This window comes from Octodon degus, unplaced genomic scaffold, assembly GCF_000260255.1.
Source record: "Octodon degus isolate 3935 unplaced genomic scaffold, OctDeg1.0 scaffold00067, whole genome shotgun sequence".
In the NCBI taxonomy this organism is placed as follows: Eukaryota; Metazoa; Chordata; class Mammalia; order Rodentia; family Octodontidae; genus Octodon; species Octodon degus.
Genome location: NW_004524643.1, coordinates 3,432,761 through 3,457,662, shown reverse-complemented (window position 1 = coordinate 3,457,662; position 24,902 = coordinate 3,432,761). Strand labels below are relative to the sequence as shown.

Genomic DNA, 24,902 nt, shown 5'->3' with positions numbered 1-24,902 from the left:
TTTATGGATGTCTAGAGCCTCCAGCCACGGGAACCCTCCCTCTTTGAGCTCTGAACTGGAGAGATGCCACAGAGCAGTCGCTTCCGTGTGCCAAGCACCAGGCTAGCCTCCTGGTGCACATTATTGTCCTTCACCCTCACAATGCCCTTGTGAGGTAGGCACGGGTAGTATTTCCATTTATAGATGAAGACTTTAATAGCAGAGAAAAGAAAAGTAATGACTGCTAGATAACACAGCAAGTGGTTGAAGCTAAATTCAAACCCAGGCATCTAGACCTCCATTATCTACCTGTACCAAAAAGTACTAAACAAAGTACTCAGCTCATAGTGTGACGGCAAGCAGAGGCACCGAAATGACACCCAGGATTTGGAGGTGGTTGACAGCTTTATTTGACACCAGTGGTCTTGGTTGGGCTTCCTCTCACCAACAGAGAAAGCCTGCCTCTAACCTCTGTGGTCCAGGGTTTTTATAGACTTTTACAGGCAGGAAGTACAGAATCAGAACTGTCGATGTTGCTGGGACAGGGCGGGTCCTATAACTCTGGGGAACAGGTGGGTCGAACTAGAAACAGAAACATAGTTCCCAAGATGTCTACGTGGATGAACACCCAGGAAGTGAATTGTGGGCATGCGCCAACAAATGAGGAGGTCATGTCAGATGGGGCAGGTTGGAAAAAAAAAAAAAAAAAAAAAGAAGCAGAACCAAAGGGGCTTTTCTGCTTTAATAGGGAGTGTTCAGTTCTTAAGCCACACACAGTGGGTTGCAAAAAGTTTCATGCCTGCGAATGCAATTGATCCTCCAACCCTCTGAGGACTCTGCACAGAGAAGACACTTCCATGTGCTGGGCACCCGGCCAGACTCATGGTGCCCCTTCTAGCACTTACCCCTCACCACGCCTTTGTGAGGTAGACATTGCTATGGTCCCCATTTGTAGATGAAGACTTTAAGAGCAGAAAAAAGCAAGGCAGGCAGGGCGGAGGTCCTCTTCCCAAGAACAGAAGCTCAGAGCAATGGCATATTACCCAGGTGAGAAGAAAGAAACAAGCATGTTTCCTTCTTATGTCTAAGATCTCAGTTAATCAATAACATGCCGATAGGGGAGCCATGACACTGCTCATTTTAGAGGCCAGGAAACCAAGGCTCGGAAAGATTAAGCCAGTTTTTCAAAGTCATGTAAAAAGGAAGTTACAAAGCCTGGATTCCAGCGTCTCAGCTGTGAGCCACAGGAAAGGGGCTACAGTTTTTTGTTTTTCTTCTTTGTAGTCCACAACATACCCCCATTATCCCACAGGGGGGTGTGCACTCACAGGAAGTGGCTGCCTGCTCACGTCTTCACTGCAGGGGTTCCACAAATAAAGAAAAAAGGCACATTTACTGCAAATGTCTGTTGAATTTGTTCAGACGATGTTTGTTGAGCCTTAACCAAACCCTGTGCTTACGGAGCTCGTGTCCTAGTGAGTTTACAACTGAACACCCATTCTCGATCCGATTTGTTCTCTGGCCCCTTATGAACTTCTCTGATTAGGAACTGGAGGACTCTCGCTCTCCGCTCTCTGAGATAGCTAGAACCGAACAATAGACTCTACTACTGAGGCAGAAGCCCAGCTTCGCCTTCCATCTCATTTGGCCTGGCTGTTCAGGCTGTGTCTTTGCCGGTCCCTATGCCCTTCTCTTTGTGAGGTGCATGCTCCCCACTGAAGAAAAAGGGCTTATGACCCAAAAGAGCCAATCCTCCGTCAGGCATGAGAGGAAGATGAAATCCATAGTACGTATGAAACACTTAGAACCCACTATGGACTAAAGAAACTGCAGACTTGAGAGTGAGAGCCCTCACTCCAGCTTCCTGGAAGCCAGGCACTTCTCTAAGCCCTTCACACGCAGCAGCTGCACAATAGAAGCCAGGACCTAGAGGCTGTTAGCATCCCATTTTACGGATGAAAAAACGGAGGCCCATAATCACACTTTAATCGCCAGAAACCAAGAAGGAAGTGCTTGAATGCTGCCGCTAGGAGTTTGAAATCATCTTCCCTGAGGTCATTTCGATTTATCACAACTTTTGTAAAAACAGCCTCAGTTAAGATCTACTGTGAAACGATTTCAAGTAAGTTACCAACACGGGCTTCTGATGTATGAGATCCTGGAGACCTCTGCTGGGCATTGTTGTGCACCTTCCTCCCTCCTCTACTTCATGGGAGACCACATGGAGTCTGCGAAGTTATATAATTCTCTAGGGTCAACTGGCTGTGCTGCGCAGGAGTGCAGAGTCAAACCCCTTTCCTACCAAGATGTTCCTGCCAGTGTGGCTCCGCCAACATCTCCTAGGAATCCTAGGAGGCTCAAACTCTAGGGGGAGGAGGAAGCTCTGGGAAAGGCGAAGAGGGCAGTAATAGAGCAAGAGCTACAAGATCGATGCTGATGGATGGTGGAACTTTTAGAGCTTTCAGTGATATAAACTGCCCCCGCAGCACGCGTGCCACAGGTTCACCACCCCTGAGCAGAAGGCGCGCTGGAAGTGTTTGACTTTAGTTTCCGTTTTGAACAGCGGAGTAGCTTATGGTTCTGTTTTTCTGTCACCCTGGCAAACTGTGAGCGAGCCACTGAAGGTCAAGGCCATGTCTGTCGTGTGCTTAGCCGCTGGCCTGTGGTAGGAGTATGGGGCGGATGAGTGGACGAGTGGATGTGTGGACGTCTGCCTGGCCGGCTTGTGTGACAGGCTGAGTGTGTCGCTGACCTGCTGCGCTGCTGAGAAGCTGGACGGACGCGAAGATGAAGTGGGATGCCAGAAGATGATGCTGGGGGGCGGCCAGGTGGCAGAGGGGTCTCCATGGAAACGGGATGAGAGTGAGACGTGATGACGAGAGCAGGACAGTCTGGTGATAGCTGATCGCTGGCATCTAGGAATGCAGTCAGCAGTGGTGGAAGGGCCCCACCTGGGGCAGGGCAGGCCACGGCACACGGCGTGGATGTTGAGGAGTCCACTAAGGAGCAAGGAGCGGTCCACAGTGCCTGGCCGACTGGAGGAGCCGACCTCAGGCTGGGCGCTGGGGCTCCTCGGTGGCCTTAGGGCTCTCAGCAGCTAGGGCCACCACCATCTCCTAGCAAGTCCAGGGGGCGCCCTTGCATCCTGTAGGAGCACGAACTCTCCTTGGGGGCTGAGGCTCCGCGCCTGGCTGAGTACAGATACAGGTAGATAAAACTCTGGTAATGAGTGTCAAGAGGCCTGGGTTTGAATTTAGCTTGGGCTTCTCCGGAGACCCGGAGAGAGGACAATGGGATGCGCTAAACAGGTGAACAGCGCCCCACCCCCCCAGTGTTACTGTTTTATTTCTTTTTATCTTTGAAACGAGCCTGGGAAATGGTGGCACTGGATCCATATAATGTTTGAAAACATGGAAGTCAGAGAAGTTACGGGACTTGCAGGAGGTCCCCAAGGTGGGACTCCAGCCTGGGGCTCCCTGGCTGTCCCGTACCCCTTACTGACCGACATCCCGGCCTGGGCAGGAGCTAAGCTCTCCATTCCCACCTGAGCCAGGGCTGGTGCTGTTCTTTCCGCTTCCCTGGCCCAGCCTGGTCACATGATACCGTGTGGGGAATTCGCAGCTACTATTCCTGTGTATGCCACTGAACTTTATTTGTCCCTGTGCTCAGGCACTTAGGAAACTGTTGTGCATTCCTAGGAATTTATGGGTGAAATAAACATTTAAATGTTTCTATAAGATTTATTTAAGGGGAGCAACATGTGACCCATTGGCCTATTGTTGGGTGAGCTTGTGGGGAGGCGGTTCAGCACTGCAGGGCTGGCTGACTCCGAGAAGCATATGTGTCACCAGGGAGGCTGGGCCCAAGGGCCAGAGAGGGCACAGTGGCAGAGGGCACCCTCTGCCCCACAGCCTTTACCCCTGCTATGAATCCAGTCTCATGCTGGCTCAGAGGCTCCCTGGAGGCAGAGGCATCTTCCCTAGAGGACAGCTTGAAAGAATAACAGGAGTGTCAGAGGCCTGCAGGGTGCCAGGATGTAGGGCAGATGAGACTCAGGCAGGGGTGGCAGCTGGAGGAGCAATGTGGCAGTGGGGACACACGTTTATCACCTTCGAGATTTATAAGCAGCACAGCTGTGGGGCAGAATAGGAATCAAAATTGGCGGAAATAGGGAGAGAAAGCTGGTTGGTGACCAGCTTCATGCTTGAGGCCTTGTTTGTATCTTCTCATTTCGCCATCATGAGTCATAAAATGGGGAGGTTTTATCAGCCCTGATTTGTATCTTGAGGTTTGTTTGCGGGATTATGTGGGAAACACACCGGTGTGAGGGGTGGGGCCCAGCACACAGCCGCCCTGAGTAGCTGTCCCTCCCCATTCCCCACACTTGCTTCTTTGCTGCCTGTGCCTGTGAACTCCACGATCCACATGATCCGATCCATGTCAGGCATCTACTCCTTGAGAAGCAGCAGTCGAGAAAGGGGTGGGACCAGGTGCGGTGGATTCCGTGGGGACTTGGGCTTGTGCGGTCCGCTACCCCCTGCAGATCTTGCGTGACAGCCTGACCAGAAAGACTAACTTACCTCTCCCTCCTATGTTAGCCCAAACTGGCTCAGGCCCACAACCAAGGGCAAGTTTCTTGGCGGTCAAATTCTAAAGCAGCAAAGGTGACAGTGGACTCCGACACCCAGTACTTCAGGTGCTCTTACCAGGTGCCAAGTCCTCGCCACAGGCTTTCCATCCAGTGTCACCAGGCTGGGTGAATGAAAGCATATTTGGATCCATGCAATACAGAGTTATACTCGTATTAAAAAATTATCCATTGTCTACTTGAAGTCCAAATATAATAGGGCATCTTCTATTTCATCTGAAAGGCATATTGTTTTTCGTTATTTATTTATTTTGAATTTGGTACAGGATCTTGCTATGCAGTTTGGACTTAGAGTGATTCTCCTGTCTCAGCCTCTCCAGCACTGGGATTATAGGTGTGCGCCACCACGCCTAGTTTCATTAGCCCACACTGCATGGCATGCCTGGGGTCCCAGGGCCTGCAGGACATGTGGTACCAGGGATTGAGCCTGGGTCCTTGTGTGTGCAAGGCAGGCACTTAGACTGCTGAGCTATCTCTCCAGCCCCTGGAAGTCATATTTTTTGTATCAACTTGTTTAATTCTATTCTGTGAATAAAGATATTTATTTATTTATTTTAATGTATTTAGTACAGGATCTACAGGGTCTTACCACACAGGTCAGACTCGTAGTGATCCTCCTGTTTTCAGCCTCCCAAGTGTTGGAATTACCGGCATGCGCCACCACACCCAGTCTCAAGATAGCTATTTTATAGATGAAGTAACCAAGGCCCAGAGAGGCAAGGTAACGTGCGAAAGGCCACCCACCTAATAAGAGGAAAGTTGTTCTGTAATAGTGTGGCTCCTGAGCCTGAAGCCCTTGCAGTCCCCAAGTCAGTGACGTGCTGAGCAGACTCCGTACTCAGTTGCACGTACTGCTGAACGAGCACCCTTGAAAGCCTGCCTTCTGTTGGCTCACAGTAGGTCTTTGCACTAAAACCCAGCAGCATTCACCTAGAGGGCCCCTGGGATCTGCCCACCCTCTCCTTCCTGCACTACTCTCTTCCAGGCCCTGCTAGAATTAAAAACAACCAGACTCAATACAGTTCTGTAGAAAACTAGGGTTGCCTCTGTTTGCCCAACCAATCTGTGAGCACATTAGGGAAAGAACACTTTGAATGTCTTGCCTGTGTGTTTTGCACACATTGGAAGAAGGAGGAGCCTTCCAGAACATTCCATCGGGGTGAGAGGATCTTCCCTTGATTGCTTTGAGCTTCCTGGTTTGTGAGCAGCTTGGAACTGTGTGTGTCTGTGGCTACGTGGGTGACACTCGCCACTCCTGGCTTGGTTCTTCTTTCTAGGTGCACACCTCTGCCTCCACTTTCCTCCAGGGGAGGGTGGCTGCATCCCATGCAAGGGTGCCACCACAGAGAGCTTTGCTGGGAACAGCTTTTAGCCAGCAGGCAGAGAAAATGCCTACTGGAAAGCAGCTCCCTCCAATGCCGCATGGACCATTTACCTCATGGGTGCCCACACTGAGGGCATTACCCATTGAATGGGGGTGCTGCTACCACTTGCCCCTCCCATTGTGGTGGCAGGAAGCAGCACTGAGGTTTGCCTGCCTCACCTGCCTCCTGACCTTGCACAGACCCTGGCCTTGACAGACATTCCATAAATGGACAGAGTAAGGAGTAGTAACACAAAAGTGTTAGCAGACCTCAACCCTTTCCTTGAATCTAAAGAGAACCTCATCACTGGCAGCACAGTGTCTGTTCCTCCTGAGAGCAGATCTTTCCTCAGTAAAACTTGTAAAATTGTTAAGTCAATCATAAAAACAGAGGTTAAGAAATCTGCAAGTCAATAAATGAATGGAGATTCAAAAGTGAGAGAGAGAGAGAGAGAGAGAGAGAGAGAGAGAGAGAGAGAGAAATGCCTCAAAAAGAGAGGTGGATGGGTAGGTGGCTGCATGGATAGATGGGTAGATGAGTGGACAGATGCATGGATGGATGGATGAGTGGATGGGTGGATGGATGGGTGCATGGATGGGTGCATGGATATGTGGATGGGTGCATGGATGAGTGGATGGGTGAATGATGGATGATAGAAAAATAGGTAGGGAGGATTTGGGCAAGAAGAGTAAACAAGGGAAGAGTCATCAGAGTTCCACTGTGAGAAAAATGCAGGAAATTTTTAAAGTGGAGAGATGTGAGGATAGCGATTAAGACTTGCTTCCTTTTCATGTCCTTTGAGAGGTGGAAAAGAGAAATGAAGACCTTTTTCCATTGGGTGTGGCCCATGGAACAGCTCTCTAACACAGTCCTCCTCAGAGCTTGGGCTGTGTGCATCTCAGCTTCCCTAGGTTTCAGGTCCAACAGCTTAATTTCAGAGCCAGACCATAGGTGGGTAGGAGGAGCAAGCATTCCTCTTTACATGAATATTAATATTTATTGGACTGCTCTCCTATTTTTATGGTCTTGTGACTTTATGTCTTTTACTCTACTGTTGGTTGCTTCAAGTTGCCCTGGGAAGTAGGGAATATGTCAATAAATGAAAATAAGATCTGTATTCTTTTTACTTAGAAGACAGGTATACCAAATTCTCAGAAATAGATATGCACTATACCACTACCACTGCAGTTACTTGTTGAAATGGGATCTGAAGAAGTTCATTCATGGTTGACCCAGTTCAGCCGTCAAACAAATGCAGCCCATTTACACCTGTGCACATTGGGAGTTATGTAGGCCCTGCCTAGGAACAACAGAAATCTTATAATATAGTGTCTATGACAATGTTTTAGCCAATATACTTTTTTTTCTTGTTCTCTGGAAGACTCACAAGAAAGCAGTGCCCTAGATGTGGCCCCCACACAAAAAGGCAGGTTTTGAAGCTCATTCACAGTCAGGCCAGGATCCACTCACGGAAGGAGCCCTGCACATTCTGTGAGAAGTGTCAGAGTTTTGCCTGGCACTCCTGTAGCAGGTCACACATGAACCACTAAGATGACAAGCTTGGGGAGCATTTAGGTACACATCAGCTGTACTCCAGCAAGCCAGCACAGAGTAAGAGTCACTCGACACAGGGCCAGTCACTCAGATGCCTTCAGGGCCAGGTGCCCAAAATGCCTGAAGCAGACCCACTCCAGCCAGAGACCACCCCAGCCAGAGACCACCCCAGCCAGAGACCACCCCAGCCAGAGACCTTTTTTAATGATGTGCAGAGAAGACTGAGAAAACTTCAGCCCTTCCTGTGCACCAGGTCCACACAGTACAAACCCCACCCCTTCCTTGTGTCTGGCTCCCATTCAGCTCAACGTCACCCCTGGCCCCATCTGCCATCGCCTCATCCTGACAGCTACCATGTTGACATACGGCTTTCCCTTCTTGACCTGTGCCTCTTCCTGCATGTCCTCAGGAGGCCCTCAGCCACGATCCTCCATCTTCCTGCTTTCCTGTTGGCTCCTCGGGCATCCTGCAGCATCCCTGCTGCTCAGTGGCCTCTTCTAGAGAAGCCCAGGGGACAGAAGATAAGAGAGCTGATTCGCTCACAGTAGAACCACTATTCTATTTTTTTTTTAAAGTCTCAAATAATGAGCATCTGTGGGCCAGGTGACTTATTGAAACATGTGCTCATCCATTCTTTCGTTATGTTGGCACAACCTTCCTCTGAGACAGAACAAGCCCTTGGCCATTTCACTAACTGGGGACTGAAGGATAATGTGATGAGGGGACAAAGCCAGTGGGCAGTTCATCAGCAGCGCATCAAGGTGACAGTGTTCAGAGAAGTTGTTGTTTCTTGGAGTCTGGATATTACTTTCAGGAGCCCTTGACAGAAGGGTGCAACGCTGTGCCTAGAGGGCCTGGAGCTCCGGGGCCATGAGGGTAGGTTGGCCAGTCTCGGGGGCAGCACCAGCATTAATGCCGGAAAAGGGAGGATGGATGCTGTAATAACTCGGCCTTTTCCATCATCTCAGCCAGTGCGCATCAAGGGGACTCGGGGATGCAGCTGCTGTTGATATTTCTGTGCTTACTATTGGGGCAGTCAAGGGATTCCCAAGCCTCACCTCTAGGGTTCCCTTTCTCCACAACCACTAGACAAAACTCTAAAACAGACTCGACTTCTTATTCAAGTTTCATTTCCCCCACCCCTAGGAAGCCCTAGCTCACAAACCTGTAATCCATGCTCCTAGTACCTAGTTCTAGTTATGCCCTTTGATAATGCTGCTTCTTTTGTACCAAATCTCTCCCTCTATTTTCATCTTGCAAACCTCTGTTCATCCCTCAGGAGCTGTCATCCAATGTCTTTCCCCAATAGAGCCTTCTCTAGTTTCTCTGACTAGCGGTTATTTTCTTTCTTCTGAGCCTGCATGGAATGAGGTCGGCTCCTTGTCATTTTATGTTGATTAGTGGCATGCTGGTTTTCTGAGTCCCTTGCTTGACCTGAATGCTTGAGGATCTGCTCCTTATGTCTCAAGCTGCTCCGGGCACATGGTAGTCACCAAAAGCTATCTTTTGGATGATGGGCAATCTGACAATAAAATAGTCATTCATTGCAAGTGTCAATCATGACTTAGGTGCTTTATGGACATTAATTTCGTCTTCAAACCAACCTTGTGAATTAGATTTTATGACCATGGGACCAATAGCGTGCCCGAGGACACACAGCTCCTAAGTGGTGAGTAGAAGTTAAGCCAGGGTTGTCTCTCTTTCAGTAGACAATGCTGCTTTCTGTCCCTTCTGCCCAGTTAAGTCTCTGCAAAAACACCCCCACAATTTTCATTCCATATGATGGGAGATTCCAAACATCTCCTCTGCTCCAACCACTTGTGAAGTCCTGGATAAGGACCCAGAGTCCAAGTAAGGACTTCTCAGGGGTCTGGTTTTGAACTTCCAAATAAAAGCATCTTGTCATCAAAGGAGATAATATCATGTTCCCTGGGAGGATTCTTACTTGGAGACAATGTCTCCAGTTCTCATCACCTTATATTTGAGGAAGGGGAGTGAAAATGAGAAGACTGGGCTTTCCTACAGCTGTGGGGTTTAAGGAGTTTAAGAGAGCTATTCAGGACCCACCTAGCAAACAAGAAAGTAGAATGTGAAAAGGAAACAGCAGAGAACTAGCTCCTATGCCCCGAGCACTCAGGAACATGGCTCAGGCTGGGCTCTGAAGCCAGCAACCCACGGGCTGTGGTGGCAGAGGGGCCATTAGAAGTGAGAACACTAAGTGCCCAATGGGACTCCCTCACCCACAAAGTGCAGTGGGGGGCCAACACCCACTCTTGTAACAGTGCAGGAGGCAGCTCCAGCCACGGGGAGGTGGGAGTGACAAGCTCTGAGAGTCCAGAGACAGACCTGTTGTGCAGGAAGGAAGAGGGTGTTCAGAGGAGGGCCTGGTAGTGCACAGAAGTCAAGGAGACTGGAGGAGGAGAAGCAAAGAGGAAAGTGTCCTCTTAAGCATCTTAAGGATGGTGGAGAGAACGCCCAGAGAGCCTCCCAGACAAAGTGGGGACAATTGTGAGAAGACAATATTGCAATAGCAGATAGCTAATGGACCAGACAGACATGGAGTATCACGACTAATGTGGCCTTATGTTTATAACTGGTCCACTCAGGCCTGGGAGGACCTAGGCTGCAGGGCATCCTCATGGATCTAACTGTAGATCCCACATTGCTTTGGCTTCATTACTTTATCTGTTCACTCTGCAAGTGTCTATTATACCCTTGCTGTAGCTTCACCCTTCAAGCAGCCATCAGCAGCCTATGAGTATACAAATGCATTGACCTAGGGCGTGAGGATTTCTTTGCCATTTATGGAGTCCTTGTGAAATAATACTCAAAATATCCAGGAATAGTCAAGAACTTTGTTCTAGTTTCAGACATATACATTTGTACTGATAAGCGTTTCTGCAAAGATGGAATACCAGGAACATGTGGATGCTGCCACCCTTTCTTCTGGCTGTTGTTCTTCCTGGCCGGGCTGGCCTCTGTCTGAGGGCTCTGAGCTGTCTTGTCCATGTGCTGCTGCCGAGACTAACTGGGGAGGGTGTGTGGGGTTCAGTCTTAGTGCCAGGTGCTCTGTGCCAAGCTGGCAAAGGCCTGCTGGGGAAGGAAGGAGATGCTGCCTGTATGTTCTTTTCTGGTGAATCCAAATAAACGGCACTGAAGCATTATTCACAATAACCAAGATATGTAAACAACCTGAATGCCTATTGTTGGATATGCAAAGAAAATGTGAAAAATGCGTAGATGCACATGCCCAGTAGAATATTATTTAGCCTCTTAAAAGGATGATGTCCTGTCATATGCAGCCACATGGATGGATCTAAAGGACATTAAGCTAGGTGAAATAAGCCAGATACAAAAAAATAAGTAATACATGACCTCATACATGGAATCTTAAGAGATTGAATTTGTGGAAACAGATTAGAATGGTGGTTACCAGGAGTTAGGAGATAGAGGACATAGGGAGAAGTTAGTTAGTGAGTACAAATTTTCAGCTATCAGATAAGTAAGTTCTGGAGATCCAATGTATAGTGGAGTGACTACAGTTAATAGTAAAGTTCTTCTATGTTTGAAATTTGCAAAGTATTCTTACTGTATACACAGTTAAATGAGGTGGTATATATGTTAATTAGTTTCATTGTGATAGTTATTTTTAAATTATGCCTATCAAAATGTCACGTTGTACACCTTGCATACTATAATCTTAGTTTATTGATTAGACCTTAATAGAAGTAAAACAAGCAAGCACATTGTGTTGGTCCCTACAACCAAGATAGCCCTGAGCATCATGGTGCTGGGGTGGTTGCTGCCACTCACACTGGCACAAGCCTAACCCCTTCTGCTTTTTCATTCCAAACCCCTAGGGCCCTCCCTCGGCAGGAATATTCCACAGCCCACCCGCAATCATCCTGACCGGGGATGCCGGTTTCCCAGGAGAGGCCGACAAGTCCCTGGCCAACAGGTAAGCAGGCTGGGTACCTGAAACTTAAACTAAAATGGGCAAATTTTTCCTAGAATGTGGGGCTCAGAAAGCCTTTTACACTTAGTTAGCTTTTAAGAAGGCACAAACCATAGCAGAGGATTTTCTCATGAGAACCACCCAGATATTTGCAGACAAATCTGAAAGTTTTGAGTCCTTGGCTACAGAACCCTGTCCCTGGCTGGAGTGGGTCCTGGATGGAAGATGGCACCTTGCAGGGTGACACTGGGTCACAGGTTCACCGACCATTTCACTCTGCACTGGTCCAGCTGGAATTTGATTGTCTAAGTGCAATTTTCAGAAAGGTATAAAATAATTCTCATATAGTGAGCACATGTCAAGATTTAATTTCATGTTTTAACAAAGGGGAGCAAAATGATGCTGGGATAAAGTAGCTAAGTTAGACACACAGTAGCTTAATGTTCTGCAGGGCAACGATGCCATATTTTTTTTTGGGGGGGGGAGGAGGGTCTACAGGATGTTCAGGTTCTCATTACTAGATGTACTTGTAGTGATCAGCCTGTTTACAGCCTCCCAAGAGCTGGGATTACAGGCTTGAGCCACCACACCCAGTCTCAGTGCGCCCAGGGGGCCGGGCTGGCACTGCAGGTCCGGGGATCAAATTCCCGGACGCTAAATCTGTCTAAACAGGCACTTTAATCTGCTGAGCTATTTGGCCGACCCGGATGCCATACTTTTTGGTTCTTCTCATTTTATGTGATTTCCGCTGCTCAGATCATAGCTCAAGAGTCTGGGTCCTAAAGAACAGTAAGTACCGTCGTCAGTCAAAGTTGCCTCCCCTGACAGCCAAGGTTGGTGAAACGAGTGTGCGTGAAGCCGCAAGAGGCTCCTTAGACCGCAGCTCCCTGGGCCTACGCCCCAGGGTTTCTGGTCCAGGAGGTCTGCGTTTCTAACAAAAAGTGAGAGTCTGCCTTTCTAAGAAGTTCCCAGGGTGAGGATCAGAGGACCCCAGACATGCTCCCAGGACGATGCTCTGGGATGACACTAAAGGACGACACTGGCACTGAGCGGTCTCCTGATGAGGCGATTCTGTTCTGCCTTTCAGAGCTCCCAGCCCCCACAGGAGGCTTTCTCACCGACACCTGAAGGTCTCCACTGCGTCGCTGACATCGGTGGGTAAGCGCTGGGCCAGCGGGGAAGGTGTGGTTGAGCAGGACGACTCAGCTCCTCCCCCTCGGCTCCCCAGCAAGGCAGAGATCTCGGCCCCTCCATGTTTGAGTCCAGAAGTACAGCTCCTAATTTCAGCTTCTTCTGGAGAAAAGCCAAAACCAACCAGCCTGAAGAAGCGAGGAAGTCAAAGGCAGAACAGCGGATGAGGCCCTTGTCTTGGCTCATGGCGCAGAGCCCTGCCAGAACGACGGAGCGAGCACATGCAGGCTGAGCGAGCCTGAGCGCAAGGCTGGCCGCCCCGTCCCCGGCTCATTCATCTATGGTTTCTCCCAGTCTCCACTGGGTTGCTGGGGTGTCGCTGTGACACTGACTTGGTTTCTGCCTTCCTGTTGGTCATAGTCGATGAAGCCTCTGAGAAGCAGAGATGTAATCAGGACACTCCTTCCCAGGAGAGCTGGGGAAACCAAGGCTGGGAGGGGCCTCATTCTTTCTGGAGAGCGGAGTCCTGGGTACCTGCTCCATAGGGAATGCCACTAGAATTGCCCCCGAGAGAGTTGGACAGATACACAAGAGGGAGGACAGGTGCAGCAGGTGGGAGGAAAGATATGACAGGAAGTGGGAGCCACACAGGGCTCTGGGGGTGGCTCCTGAGTGCTCTGCCATGTGTCCTAGCCAAGACTCTTTGGGTTGATAAAAGCCAATTCACACTCACCCCAAATAATAACAGAAGAATAGGAGGCCGGGCTTGGGTTCCAGGTATCACTGGATCCAGACGCAGTACTCGGTGTGGGTTACTGGTTGCCCATTTTCTCTATCAAGCATGCTAGTTCCCTTCTGGGGCAGGAGCTTTGCTCACCATAACAGATGGCTACTAACAGCATCAAGCTTCTGTCCCATTGTTGGAAAGAGAGGCTTTCTTCTCCATGCCCTGTACCATGCCCAAGATTGTCTCACGTGGCCAACCAGAGCCAATCCCTGGTGCCACCAGGACTGAACTCATTGGTTGGCCAACACTGGTACATGTTTCCCATGTGGCACTTGGGGTGGGCTTGTGAGTGAGGGTGAGTAGTTACTTCCTAACTAAGGGAAGCCTGGGGTAGGGCTTTACCCAGTGCAGTGCAGTGGGAATAGAGGCTGAGGAAGCCAGATGGGAGCTGGAGGAAGCTCATGGGGGGGGGGGGGCTGGTGTTGAGGGGCCCCAGAGGGAATGTGCCAGGCCTGAAAAATTGGCTAAGCCCATTTTAGACTTTGGATGTCACTCTGAGGGTCATGAGGAGTCCCCATGGGGTGAGGCAGGAGAGTGGTACGGTCACTCTCTTAGCAGTGGAAGGTGAAGCAAAGGGAATGGCCTAAAGGCAGGGACCCGCTGGATGGCCAATGTCATTGTCCAGGTAGCAGCTACAGAGCAGGACTAGAGAGGAGGGAGGGTTCAGGGATTGTCATAAATGAGGGGTGAGTACAGCACATGGTCAGGGGTTGGAAGTGGGGCTGGGGGAGGAGCGGCTGTGTGAGCCACTGTGCGAGAGCTGAACCATACATGCAGCTGGCCCTGATGCGCAGCTGGGGATGGGAGAGTCCGGGGAAGGCTGGGGTACGCGTGTGAGTGGACCAACGAAGGAGAAGGCGGCCACGGGATTGCAACTGTGGCCCAGGGTCTCTGGCTGGCCTTCCCCATACCTTCAGCTTACTTGCTTGTTAAAGAAAGGAGATGTAAAGGAAGAGTGTACTAGGCGGAGCAGAAGGCATGGAAATGGGGCTCGCAGTGGCCTGCTTCCAAAGCAGGGCATAGGGCAGAGCTGGAGTCCCAAGGTGGCTTCATGACCTCTGTGACAGGGCATTCGCCACAGCCACAGGCCGCAAGTCCGAGGGGCCAGGCACACAAGAAAGCCACTGTGTGTCCCCATGTGACCTTTTGCACAACCCAGCACCCTGCTGAGTCTCCTCTGGCCTGGTCAGCTCTGGGCAGCAGCCCTGGGCCCAGGTGTGGAGTGGTGGGGCCCTCACTCTGAGCTCACCTTTTCTCTGCAGACCCTGCGGGGCACGTCATTGACCTGGTAAATGACCAGTTGCCAGATATCAGCATCTCAGAAGAGGACAAAAAGAAAAACCTGGCTCTGTTGGAAGAAGCCAAGCTGGTGAGTGAGCGATTCCTGACCCGCCGCGGGAGGAAGTCCAGGAGCAGCCCCGGAGACTCCCCATCAGGTAGGGCAGGGTCAGGAGGCCCAGGAGGCTGCCGGGGGCCCTCTAGGTAGGCAGAGCAGAGGGCCTTTCCCTCAGCCTCAGTGCAAACCTTGCTTCCTAGAGGTGGGATTTTTTTTTTTTTTTTTTTTAAATACTGATTGACCTCAGGGCCTTTACCCTGAATTACATCCCTACCCCTTTTCATTTTTAACTTTGAGACAGGGCCTCACTAAGTTGCTGGGTTACCCAAGCTGGTCTCAAACTTGTAATCCTCCTGGATCAGCATCCTTGGATTCAGCTGCCTTGGTGACACTGGGGCTTGTGCAGTTTCAGAGGCTCTGAAATACCTGGCCAACCGGAGCCCAGATGCTCCCCCTTTTTGGCCATTATGTGGGTGTCTTGGCTTCCTGTTGTGCCAAGAATGGCCAGCCTACGGGTACCTACCTCAGGCTCCCTCTACCCCCCTCCTGTTCTCCTGCATGGCAAGGACTCCTCCATGCTGTGCCTGTGCACAGAGCCCAGGGTCAGCAAAGGTGAGAGGACAGTGTTCTGGGCTCTCATGCCTTGCCCCCGTTGCTCCTAAGAGGACACAGGTGTTCCGGAGAAGGGAGGCAGATTTGGGGGAATTGACAGGTTAGAGGGAAAGCTTCCCTGGGCCCTCCCACACACAGTTCCTCTTCTTTCTGAGCAAAAAGTTGATGTCTGAGAACTTAAGAGCAAGAGGAGTATTTGAAATCTGGCCTATCCTGGGACATCTAGGAGCTGTGGCTATTACCAAACTTTGAGGCAAAAGCCCCAGCTCTAGCAGTCTCAAGAGACCAGGCATGGCCACCTGTCCCATGAGCCTAGTCAAAGAGATTGAGCAGTGAAGGGCACAGAAGGGGCCACACCAGGAACACAAAGAGATTCCAGATCTACCTTCCTGGGCTGATGGAAACCTTGGAGTTTGATAGAAAAAGGGAAGAAAGGCAGTGGTTGGGGGTTTGTGTGGCAGGCAGGGTAGGTAATCCTCCGGTCTGGTTGATCTATGGTATCTCAGGACTGGTCCTGTAAGGTCCTGGGAATGCTGTTATCTCCTGAGGGGGAAATTTGGCTCCCACCATGAAATGCTTGCTCTCGCTTCCTAGTGTGACACTGGTTCCCAGCATGAAGGGATTGTTCCCCTGTGTGGCATGACCTCATCATGGGTTGAACTTCCAGGCTCTGCTTTTTCTGGAACCCAAAGTGCCTACAGGATTTGGGCAATGACCAGACGCTTCTAAGCATTGCTCCAGGGGGTCTGGAACTGGTATAAAAGCTGGCAGTTGCTTATCCTGGCAAAACCTGCAAATTACTTTAGTTGCTCTGAAGTTGGTGTCCCTAGTCTCAAAGGAGAACGAGCCAAGGTGAGGTTAATCTAATAAACCTCATCTCACAGAACTCCTTGCATGATTAGCATGCTGAGCAGGAATCTGACCCAAAGTTTTGAGGTGATGAGTGAAACAGAATCCACAATGAGGGCGGAGATGCTGAGAGTGGTCCCACCTCTAGTTACCTACTGGGCACTGCCGGGCCTTGCCTCAAGGTCGCTGTTACACAGCTTCCCGAGCTTTGCCTGCCAGGCAGCCCCAGGTCTTCGGTTTCTGGAAGGTGTTCCGAGGTCAGGCACGGTAGGCTGAGGAGTGCTGCATTCCCTGCTCAGGACCCCCAGCTGGCAGCAGAGGGGGGTTGGGCTACAAGAGAAGCCCTGTGAGACCATGCAGAACAGGTTCCAACAAGGCAAGGCCAGTTCTGGGGCAAGAAGTACCTGACAGGCTCTTCCTATGAGACTGAAGTCCTGGCCCCTCACGAATGCCAGCCAGTCTGTGTCTATCTCCACAGCTGTCCCTGTGAAGCCCAGCCCCGGAGCTTCTCCTGTGCCCTCTAGGAGAAGCCTGCCAGCAGTGCCCACCCCGCAAGGTGGGGCTGAGTCACCCCAGGTGCTCCCTATCCGGACTCTCCCCGCAGGTGGCTGCTCAGCCAGCTCCCTTCCTGTCTGTTGCCTTCTAGTTCAGTACTCCTATTGCATCCAGCCCCAGGGGGTTCCCAATTGGCCCCAGCAGGGGCCACCCCATAGCAGGCAGCACATTGTTGGGGCCTGGGGTTGATACGGGAGGTATTCCCTGGGGAGCAGGAAGTGGAGGACACTGGCAAGGTCAGGCTGTGCTTGCCCAGCAAGGCTCAGAGAGGGGCTCAAAGGGGCTCAGTGCTAGGAGACAAGCTCAGCTAGAGCTGGGCAGCCTGGTTCTCCTCTCAGAACTGCCTGTTCCTGCTTCGAAGGACCTCAGGTTCCTCATCCGGTTCCTGGGGGCATCACCAAGGGCAGGTGGAAGGCGTTCAATGAACAGTGACATTTCTGGTTCCCAGGCCTAAGGCTGCTAAGAAAGAATCCTGTGGGGAGGGATGTGGTGGGACAGTTGAGGGCCACCACTCACCAGTGTTGGAACCATTCCAGGTTTGGATGTGTGCATCGGCCCGCAGTCCCCACCGAAGTCCCCACCACAGGTAACTCGCAGAGCAGTTTCTGCGCCAGCAGTCTCTTCCCTGCCCTGTAACCCCCAGGAACCCCGAGGGGGCTGGGTGGGAAGTTGGGCCTCCTTGAGGGCCTGCCCCCATTGCTGGCTCACCTGTCTTTACTTCCTCCAGCAGAAGGGGGATGAATCGGATGTCTCACCTCACCCGGGCGAGCCTGTGAGTTGGCACTTTGTTCACCTTGGGTGATTTGGGCCTAGGGGATTCTGTGTCACAGAGGCTTAGCCTGCTGCTGGGCCATGTGTAAGCTTGCATGTGAATGGAAGCCCCACGCTGGGAAAGCCCCCAGGTTCCTCTGCTCACTGTGACCGGGTAGGACAGGGTGGAGGGGCAGGACTTGGGGAGCAGCCTTCAGAGAGGTTGTGCCCATCCCTTGCGGTCTCAGTCAGGCTGCTGGTCAGAGATGGGCCCCTCTGGACCCGGCAGCAGCCCCTGGCAAAGCTACTGCTCTTGCACCCTCCAATGAAATTGCAGGAAAACTCTGCCCTAGTTGGAATTCTTCTGGAAGCATCCAGGGGAATTTCCTCTCTGGCGAAGGCAATAGAAGTACCCCATGCTGCCTGGAGCCAGGTGCCCTAGTGCTCCAAGTGGCACGGAGGGCAGGTTTAAAACACAAGCTTACCTGGACCTGGGTCCAGGGACGAGATCTCTGGGAGAACATGAGCACTTACCCATGACAGCACCGAGAGGTCCAGACACGGACTGGCGTGTGCCTCACACGCGGGCTTCCGGCAGGGAGCAAGAGTGCAAACTTGGGACCTCCCCAGGCGTGGCAGACCACCCTGGCAGGAATGGCCTCATCCAGTGAGCCTGTCCTCTCCTGGATCGTGGAAGTCTGAAAAGCTGTTGAAAGATGAAATTTCTTCCCAGATAAAAACAATGATCAAAAGCTAAGGATCCCTTTCCTCTACTCCCCGCTAAAAGCCACAAACAGATGCACAAGTTTGCTTGTAATTTCAGAGGATTCCAAACTTGGTGGTAAATGTGAGTCCTTAAGAACTGAGAGCTTGCCAGGCAGAGCCAGGACTAGAGTGTGGGGCTCCTGAGGTGGAGCCAAAGCTGCTTGGGTCGCGCGGTGCCTTCATCCTGGCTCTTGGGCAGCCCTTGGCTGTTTTTCAGTTGCAGGTGTCCCTGTCCTCTCTGTTTTACAGACCCCAGTCTTATTTGTGGGTCCCTTTTGCTGGCTTAGATCTGGCAGAGGGGCTGTCCTTGTCCATCTAGTCCCCTGCATGCTGTGTCTCCTCTTCAACCTGTCTCCAGGGTTTCAACTTTACATTTTCTTTTTCAGAATGTCCCCAAAGGGTTAGCTGACCGGAAGCAGAATGACCAAAGGAAAGTGTCTCAGGGCAGGCTGGCTCTTCGTTCTCCCCCTGTTGAGAAGTCCAAAGAGCTTGCAATAGAACAAAAAGAAAACTTCGATCCCCTCCAGCACCCTGAGACCACACCTAAGGGCCTTCCTTCTGGAACAAATAGCATTGGAAAAATGGCCCTGAACAGTCCCTCGCCTGTCCCTGCTGAAGGCGAGCTGGGGAGGCAGCTACCAAAGACAGCCAGGGAAGGCAACCCTCTGCCGAGAAGTCCATCCCAGGGCTCGGGAGGAGTGGCCACACCAGCCCCCCAGGGAAAAGTCTCCACTGGAGAGCCCCCAGCTTCCAAGTTTGGCTCCAAAGTTGAACTGAGACCTCTTGTGTCCCGGCCACCCCTAATGAGAGGGGTTTCCTGGGACAGTGGCCCTGAAGAGCCCGGTCCCCGGTTGCAGAAAGTGCTTTCCAAGCTGCCAATGGCAGAGGAAGAAAAGCGCTTCCCAGGCAAAGCCAGTGGCAAGCTAGCCAAGGTGCCAGGGCTTAAAGACTTCCAGATACAAGTGCAGCCAGTGCGGATGCAGAAACTGACCAAGCTCCGTGAGGTGAGTTCCTAGGGGCAGCCAGCCAGAGTGTGCCCACCAGGTCCCTGTTGGGTTGAAGACTCTGTCTGGGCTGAGGCTGGGCCCAGGGCCAGGGTGGCTCTGGCTCTTCCCTACCAGAGAACCCAGGCTGGTCTGTGTGACAGCACCTTCACCACACTAGTCTCAAGTGGTTTTTAGCCCTAACAGTAGGCAGAGGCTGCTTGGCTAGAATTGCTGCTGAGAGCCACATTCCAGGGGAAGATGAATGTGTGGAAGGGCATGTGTACCCTCAATTCGGGGCCATTTTACTCCTTCAGCCAAAGCTGGTTACTCACAAACAGGACCCTGATGGAGTGCCTAGTGATGCCTAGAACAGGGCCAGGCCAGGATAAACTAGGTTTTCCCTTGCAGTGGCCCCTAACCTTTCTTTCTGGTGTCTGCTAAGCAAGAGCCTCAGACCCTTGTCCAAGTATGACAATGACCACAAGGGGCCAGTCTCTCTGTGGTGAATTTCTTCTGATGCCGATGGTGTCTCCAACTTCCCTAGGCCATCAAACCAGGCACAGTGGTCACTCATGAGGCTGCCCCGCTGTGCATGTCATGATTGGGGGTATCTAAAGATGCATGGGAGGGGGACCAAAGTGCGAGGGAGAAAAGAATGTACAGAATAGTTCTTCCCTCCATAGAAGCCCAACCCAGGCCTCCATAGGGTGAGATCTGGGGCTAGATAAGCTCCCCTGTCGCCTATGGAGGGAACTGAGGGGCAAGAAAGGAAGGAGAAACCTGATAGCTCTAAAGCACGTAAGGATATTTCTGTGCTAGCAGGGACACCGTTGGATGTTGGCCCCTGTCCTACTGAGAAATATTCTGGGATGTACTAAGCTGGAGCTCAGGGGATCTGAGGCCTGGCTGCTGATCTGGAATACTTTACACAGAAAGCCTTACCTAGCCAGAAAGACCAAAGTAACTAGTGAGTCAGAGCAGAATCTGGGGGAGCTACCCAGGGAGGGCCCAGTCCTACATTTGGGAGAAGGAGAGGCTAAGGGGGCCAGATGGGCCACATAGCCAGGGATTTGACTTCATGGGCCCCCAGGTCCAGGCAAGCAGCTATCCCCATACCCCACAGCCCTGAAGATTTTTCTTGTTCTGCACAGAAATTTCCAGAGCCCCTGGAGGCCTGCGTTGCTACTCTTTACCCACTACCCTGGCAGCTTGAGCACCTCATCAGCACCCCCACCCAGGATGCTGAAAGGCTGTGGGCCTCTGGCCTACCAGGGATGTGGGTGTTGAGCCTCGTTGTGGTTACTGTTTGGAGCATGAGCACCCTCTGCTGGCCCCTTTTCTTTTTATCCAGTGGCCTTTGCCACCCAGGAGACTTGAGAACCCACTGACAGGACAAACCACCAAGGGCAAAGAGCTCCTCCACATGTTCCACTGGTGCCAACTAGCGGGGAACAGTATGGACCTGCTGGTACCACATACCTGCAGGCCACGGCCCACTTCTGTCTAGCTCTGCGTGCCAAGTCCCCTAGGCAGCAGGCCTCATCTGCTGGAAGTGCCAGCGAGACCATTGAGGAGCTGAGGGAGGTGGGTGGGGGGAGTGACCACTCGTGGAGGTGGGTCCTCCCTGCCTGGATCAGCAGGGCAGGAAGCGTCCGCCAGCCATGAGACAGATCGCCCAAGATCCCCGGAACAGCCACATGCACACCCCAGGGACTGGCCTGTTCTCAGAGCTGTTTGTTCCCCAGCTCTCTATAAAGGGCTGAGCAATTTATTTTCCCTGTGGCCCATAGATTTCTTTAAAAAGCAGACGAGACACCACTGGTGGGCACTGCGACAGGCTGCGAAGGGAGCCAGTGCTCCCCCTTGGCCAGCCATCCCACCTCTGCTGCTGCCCCTGTGATTCCCACCTAAGGCTGAAAGAATGGTCACAGAACGAGAGGAAGCCCCAGGAAGAGCCCCGCCTGCCGTCCTCTGAAGTGTGGTCTCTCTTTTTCGCACAAAGGAGCACATCCTGATGAGAAACCAGAACCTGGTGGGCCTCAAGCTTCCCGAACTGAGCGAAGCAGCCGAGCAGGAGAAAGGTAGGCGAGAGGGGCTGGGTGACTGCCCGAGACAAAGGAGGGCAGATGCAAGCATGCAATGGACCTCCTGCTGGTGGCCCCTAGCTGCTCCAGAGCTGGTGGTGGCCTGGACACAGAGCAGCCCCTCGTGCAGTGTCCACAGATGAATGAGCAAAGCTGATTGTGTTTCCCACCCATGTAGAGCACCCCCAAGTCATCCCCTTCCTGCCAGCCCCCTTCCCCCCCAAGCCCCTGTTCACAACAGTGGCTCTGGAAGGTGCCCCAGGCTTGAACTTTTGACCCTGCCTTTCCCCTCACACCCAGGAAGCCACCCAAATAGACCAGTTCCTTTTTTCCAGACACTAGAGCCATCTCTTACATGCCAGTGTGTTGTCACCACAAAGCGCCACCCTGCTGGGTGACTCCAACTCCCTTCCTCTGGACCTCTTGCTGCCTCTGTCCAGTTTGTAAACAACTCCTGCCCCTGCCTGCTTGGGAAGGGATGCTGAATGGTGGACTCAGGCCTTCTCCCAGGGCTGCCCACTCTGTCCAGCTGAGCCCCAGCCTCTGCCACTGGCCAGCCCTGGACTTACCCCAGTATTTATCAGGAACATTCAAGGATTAAATAACCTATGTTTGGAAAGTGCCTAGGACTGTGCCTACTGCATATGTGTAGTTTAGACACCCACTGTCATCAGCCCGAGAACAGAGGCCAACAAGGGCCAGCACCCTTGTTGGGGGCTGTGTATGTGGGCCTGCAGCTGGGTGTGTAGCTTTATTACTAAATGCTTACAGCAGCAGTGCTTGGCACTGAGACTATGAATAAATATGAATGGATGAGTGGGTGGATGAATGGATGGATGGATGGATGGATGAATGGATGGGTGGATGGATGAATGGATGGATGGATGGATGGATGGATGGATGGATGGATGGATGAGTGGATGAATGGATGGATGGATGGATGGATGGATGGATGGATGAATGGATGGATGGATGGATGAATGGATGGAGGATGGATGGATGGATGGATGGATGGATGGATGAATGAAATTGTGTAAGGGCTGTTCAGGCCCATAAAAATAATCTACAAGTGTCACAGTGTCATAGAGATCCACAGTGTCATAGAGTGAACAAAGGGGGGTGAAGGGTCCTCTCCAGATCTCCAAAGGCTTCTCACCTGTTAGCAACATTAAGCACAGGCATGCTTGTTCCGCCATCACACTGTCCATCTCCAGCCTTCTTCATCTTTCTACACTCTGCACCCCCTTCATTGAACATGAACCCCCCTTTCCTCCCCTGCCCCCAGCCCCTGGGAACTCCCATTCCATGTTCTGTCTCAAGGGCTTGTGCTTCTCTAGGCCCCTCATACAATGAAAGCATTCAACATATTTTCCTACTCCTTTTAATGCGATCATAATAAATCACCTATAGCACCTTACAGAAGTGCTCTTGCACCCTGGATTGCATCTGCTCCCAATAAACAAGGCAGGGGTTGGAGCTCTCGTCTTGGAATTGAGGAATAGGAGACCCAGAGTGCTCCAGACTCCTGAGTCTCAAGGTTTTGCCATCCTCTTGTGCAGTTTTGTGATATTTTTCAGGTGCCTGATATTCTAGACAAGCTCATCCAGCTCAGAGGAGAGGGCAGAGGAGGGGTCCACAAGGCTGGGGGGGGGGTAGCCTTCCAGAAGGTTGTGTCCTTTCCCTGTGGCACCAAGGGCCCCAGCAGACCCCAGGCTTCAGAGAGCAGCCTTTGAAAGTCCTTGTCCCATTCTTGCTGCCCTCCTTTATGGAGCTGTGTTGGGGTAGAAGCCTTCTACCTGTGATGGGCAATGGAAGCATCCTGGGTGTTTCCCTGTGTGGCACACAATAACACCCCTCCATCCCCTACTCCACATGAACAAGAGGCTTCCCAGAAGCAAAATTGCTGACATTTTTCTTGTTTTTGTGGTACCAGGGGTCAAACTTGTGACCTTGTGTTTGCTGGGCAGGAGGTTATGCTGCCAAGCTATGGCCCCAGTTCCTTGCTGACATTTTTCTTAAAAGAATTTTTTTAAAGGAAGCCATCTTTAAAGGGATATTTTATTTATTATTATTATTATTATTATTATTATTATTTTGTTTTTGTACTTTAGGAAACAGTCTATAGGGTGTTCAGGGTCTCACTACTAGATCGGACTCATAGTGATCCTCCTGTTTACAGCCTCCCAAGAACTGGGGTTACAGGCACAGGCCACCACCCCCAGTCTCAACCGCCATCTCAGCTTGCCCTGGGAATCAAACCCCAGCCCCCGTACCTGCCTGCAGGCCCTTTAGTCCACTGAGCTATTTGGCTGGCCCTCTGCTTCTATTTTTAAAAATTTATTTATTAAAGCAAATTTAAACATTTAAAGAAAAAATGTGTCTTAAAATTTCACTCAGAACCCCACACATTCTGAACAATTTTTATTCTTTCCAACATTTACCCACACTTATAATTTTTTTGTAAGTTGGCTGGATGACATAGATGTAACTTCCTTTTATTCAATCTTTTTTGCTTATTTAACTAATTTCAGGTATTTTTATCATACTTATCATTTAATGGGTGCATATTCCCTTTTGCGTGGATGTCTCTATTGTTGTGTGTTTCACATGTTTACAGGTCCTTGAAATGTGACTGACAGCCCCACTATAAACATTTTGTACCATGATTTGTTTCTTTCTTCCTTTCAGTTACTTCCTTGTGAGAAATTCTCAGACTTTATTCTCTAGCTCAACGCTCAGAAATATTCGCATTTGCCAAATGACCTCCAACACACGTGGTACTTCCAGTGAACACATCGGCTTTCTGCTAAGCGTGATCTGGGTTTTGCTTTGCTTTTGGGCCTGATAAGCCCGGCTACTTTGTAGTAAGAACCAGGTAACCAAGAATAAGGACAATAATTATAGCATGTCGTTATTACTGTGAAATGCCGCTTTATGGTCATTTCAATTAATTCACTAGTGAGTGCAAGCTTGCCTTTTAAAAATATTTATTTTTGCTTTTTCTTTGGGTGAATATAGATAGATAGACAGATAGATATAGATATAGATATAGATATAGATATAGATATACAGATAGATATACATTATTTTGCCCATGTAGCCATCTGAATCCCAGACTTTTATTTTTTGAAGCAATATATGTAAATTCTATACATGACAGATAATTAATCCTTCATTGGGCGCCTTTTTCTCAAGATTTTTATTCTATCATTTTTTGCTTTTTTAATGAGTTATGCATTATTTTGGAGGAATTATACAGTTTTATAATAATTATTGCCTGTTTTTTTTCTTCATGAAGTCCTTCATTATTTCAATTATTATAAAAATAATGCTTCTCAAAATTTAAGAAATAATAATGCTTTTCTTTGATGGGAAGATAGATTTATTTTCCACTAGTTCATCTGTAGCTTGATTTATTTATATTTGTTTTGCAGATACCTCTGAACTTCATTAGGCAATGTAGGTATTTTAAGGTTTAAGGTCTGGTTACTGCAATAATGTTTAATAATGTTTCTATTTCCTTTGTGACTTAGGCAGTCATGAATAT

The 24,902-nt window shown here is 50.5% G+C and overlaps 1 protein-coding gene across 7 annotated transcripts in view; it reads left to right on the top strand.

Moving 5' to 3' along the window:
- The window catches only part of Mrvi1 (murine retrovirus integration site 1 homolog), a 122,394-nt gene that overhangs the window by 49,240 nt on the left and 48,252 nt on the right, over positions 1 to 24,902 (top strand). For 2 of the 7 annotated variants that reach the window (XM_023719355.1, XM_023719354.1), the window contains exons 3-9: positions 11,406 to 11,503; positions 12,588 to 12,658; positions 14,681 to 14,854; positions 17,307 to 17,356; positions 17,498 to 17,542; positions 18,672 to 19,289; positions 21,274 to 21,352. In XM_023719355.1, coding sequence (XP_023575123.1) covers positions 11,406 to 11,503; positions 12,588 to 12,658; positions 14,681 to 14,854; positions 17,307 to 17,356; positions 17,498 to 17,542; positions 18,672 to 19,289; positions 21,274 to 21,352 — 1,135 coding nt within the window. Of the gene's footprint in view, positions 1 to 11,405; positions 11,504 to 12,587; positions 12,659 to 14,680; positions 14,855 to 17,306; positions 17,357 to 17,497; positions 17,543 to 18,671; positions 19,290 to 21,273; positions 21,353 to 24,902 lie in introns of those variants that run through there. The other 5 variants (XM_023719352.1, XM_023719353.1, XM_023719356.1 and 2 more) reach the window with 5 other exon arrangements.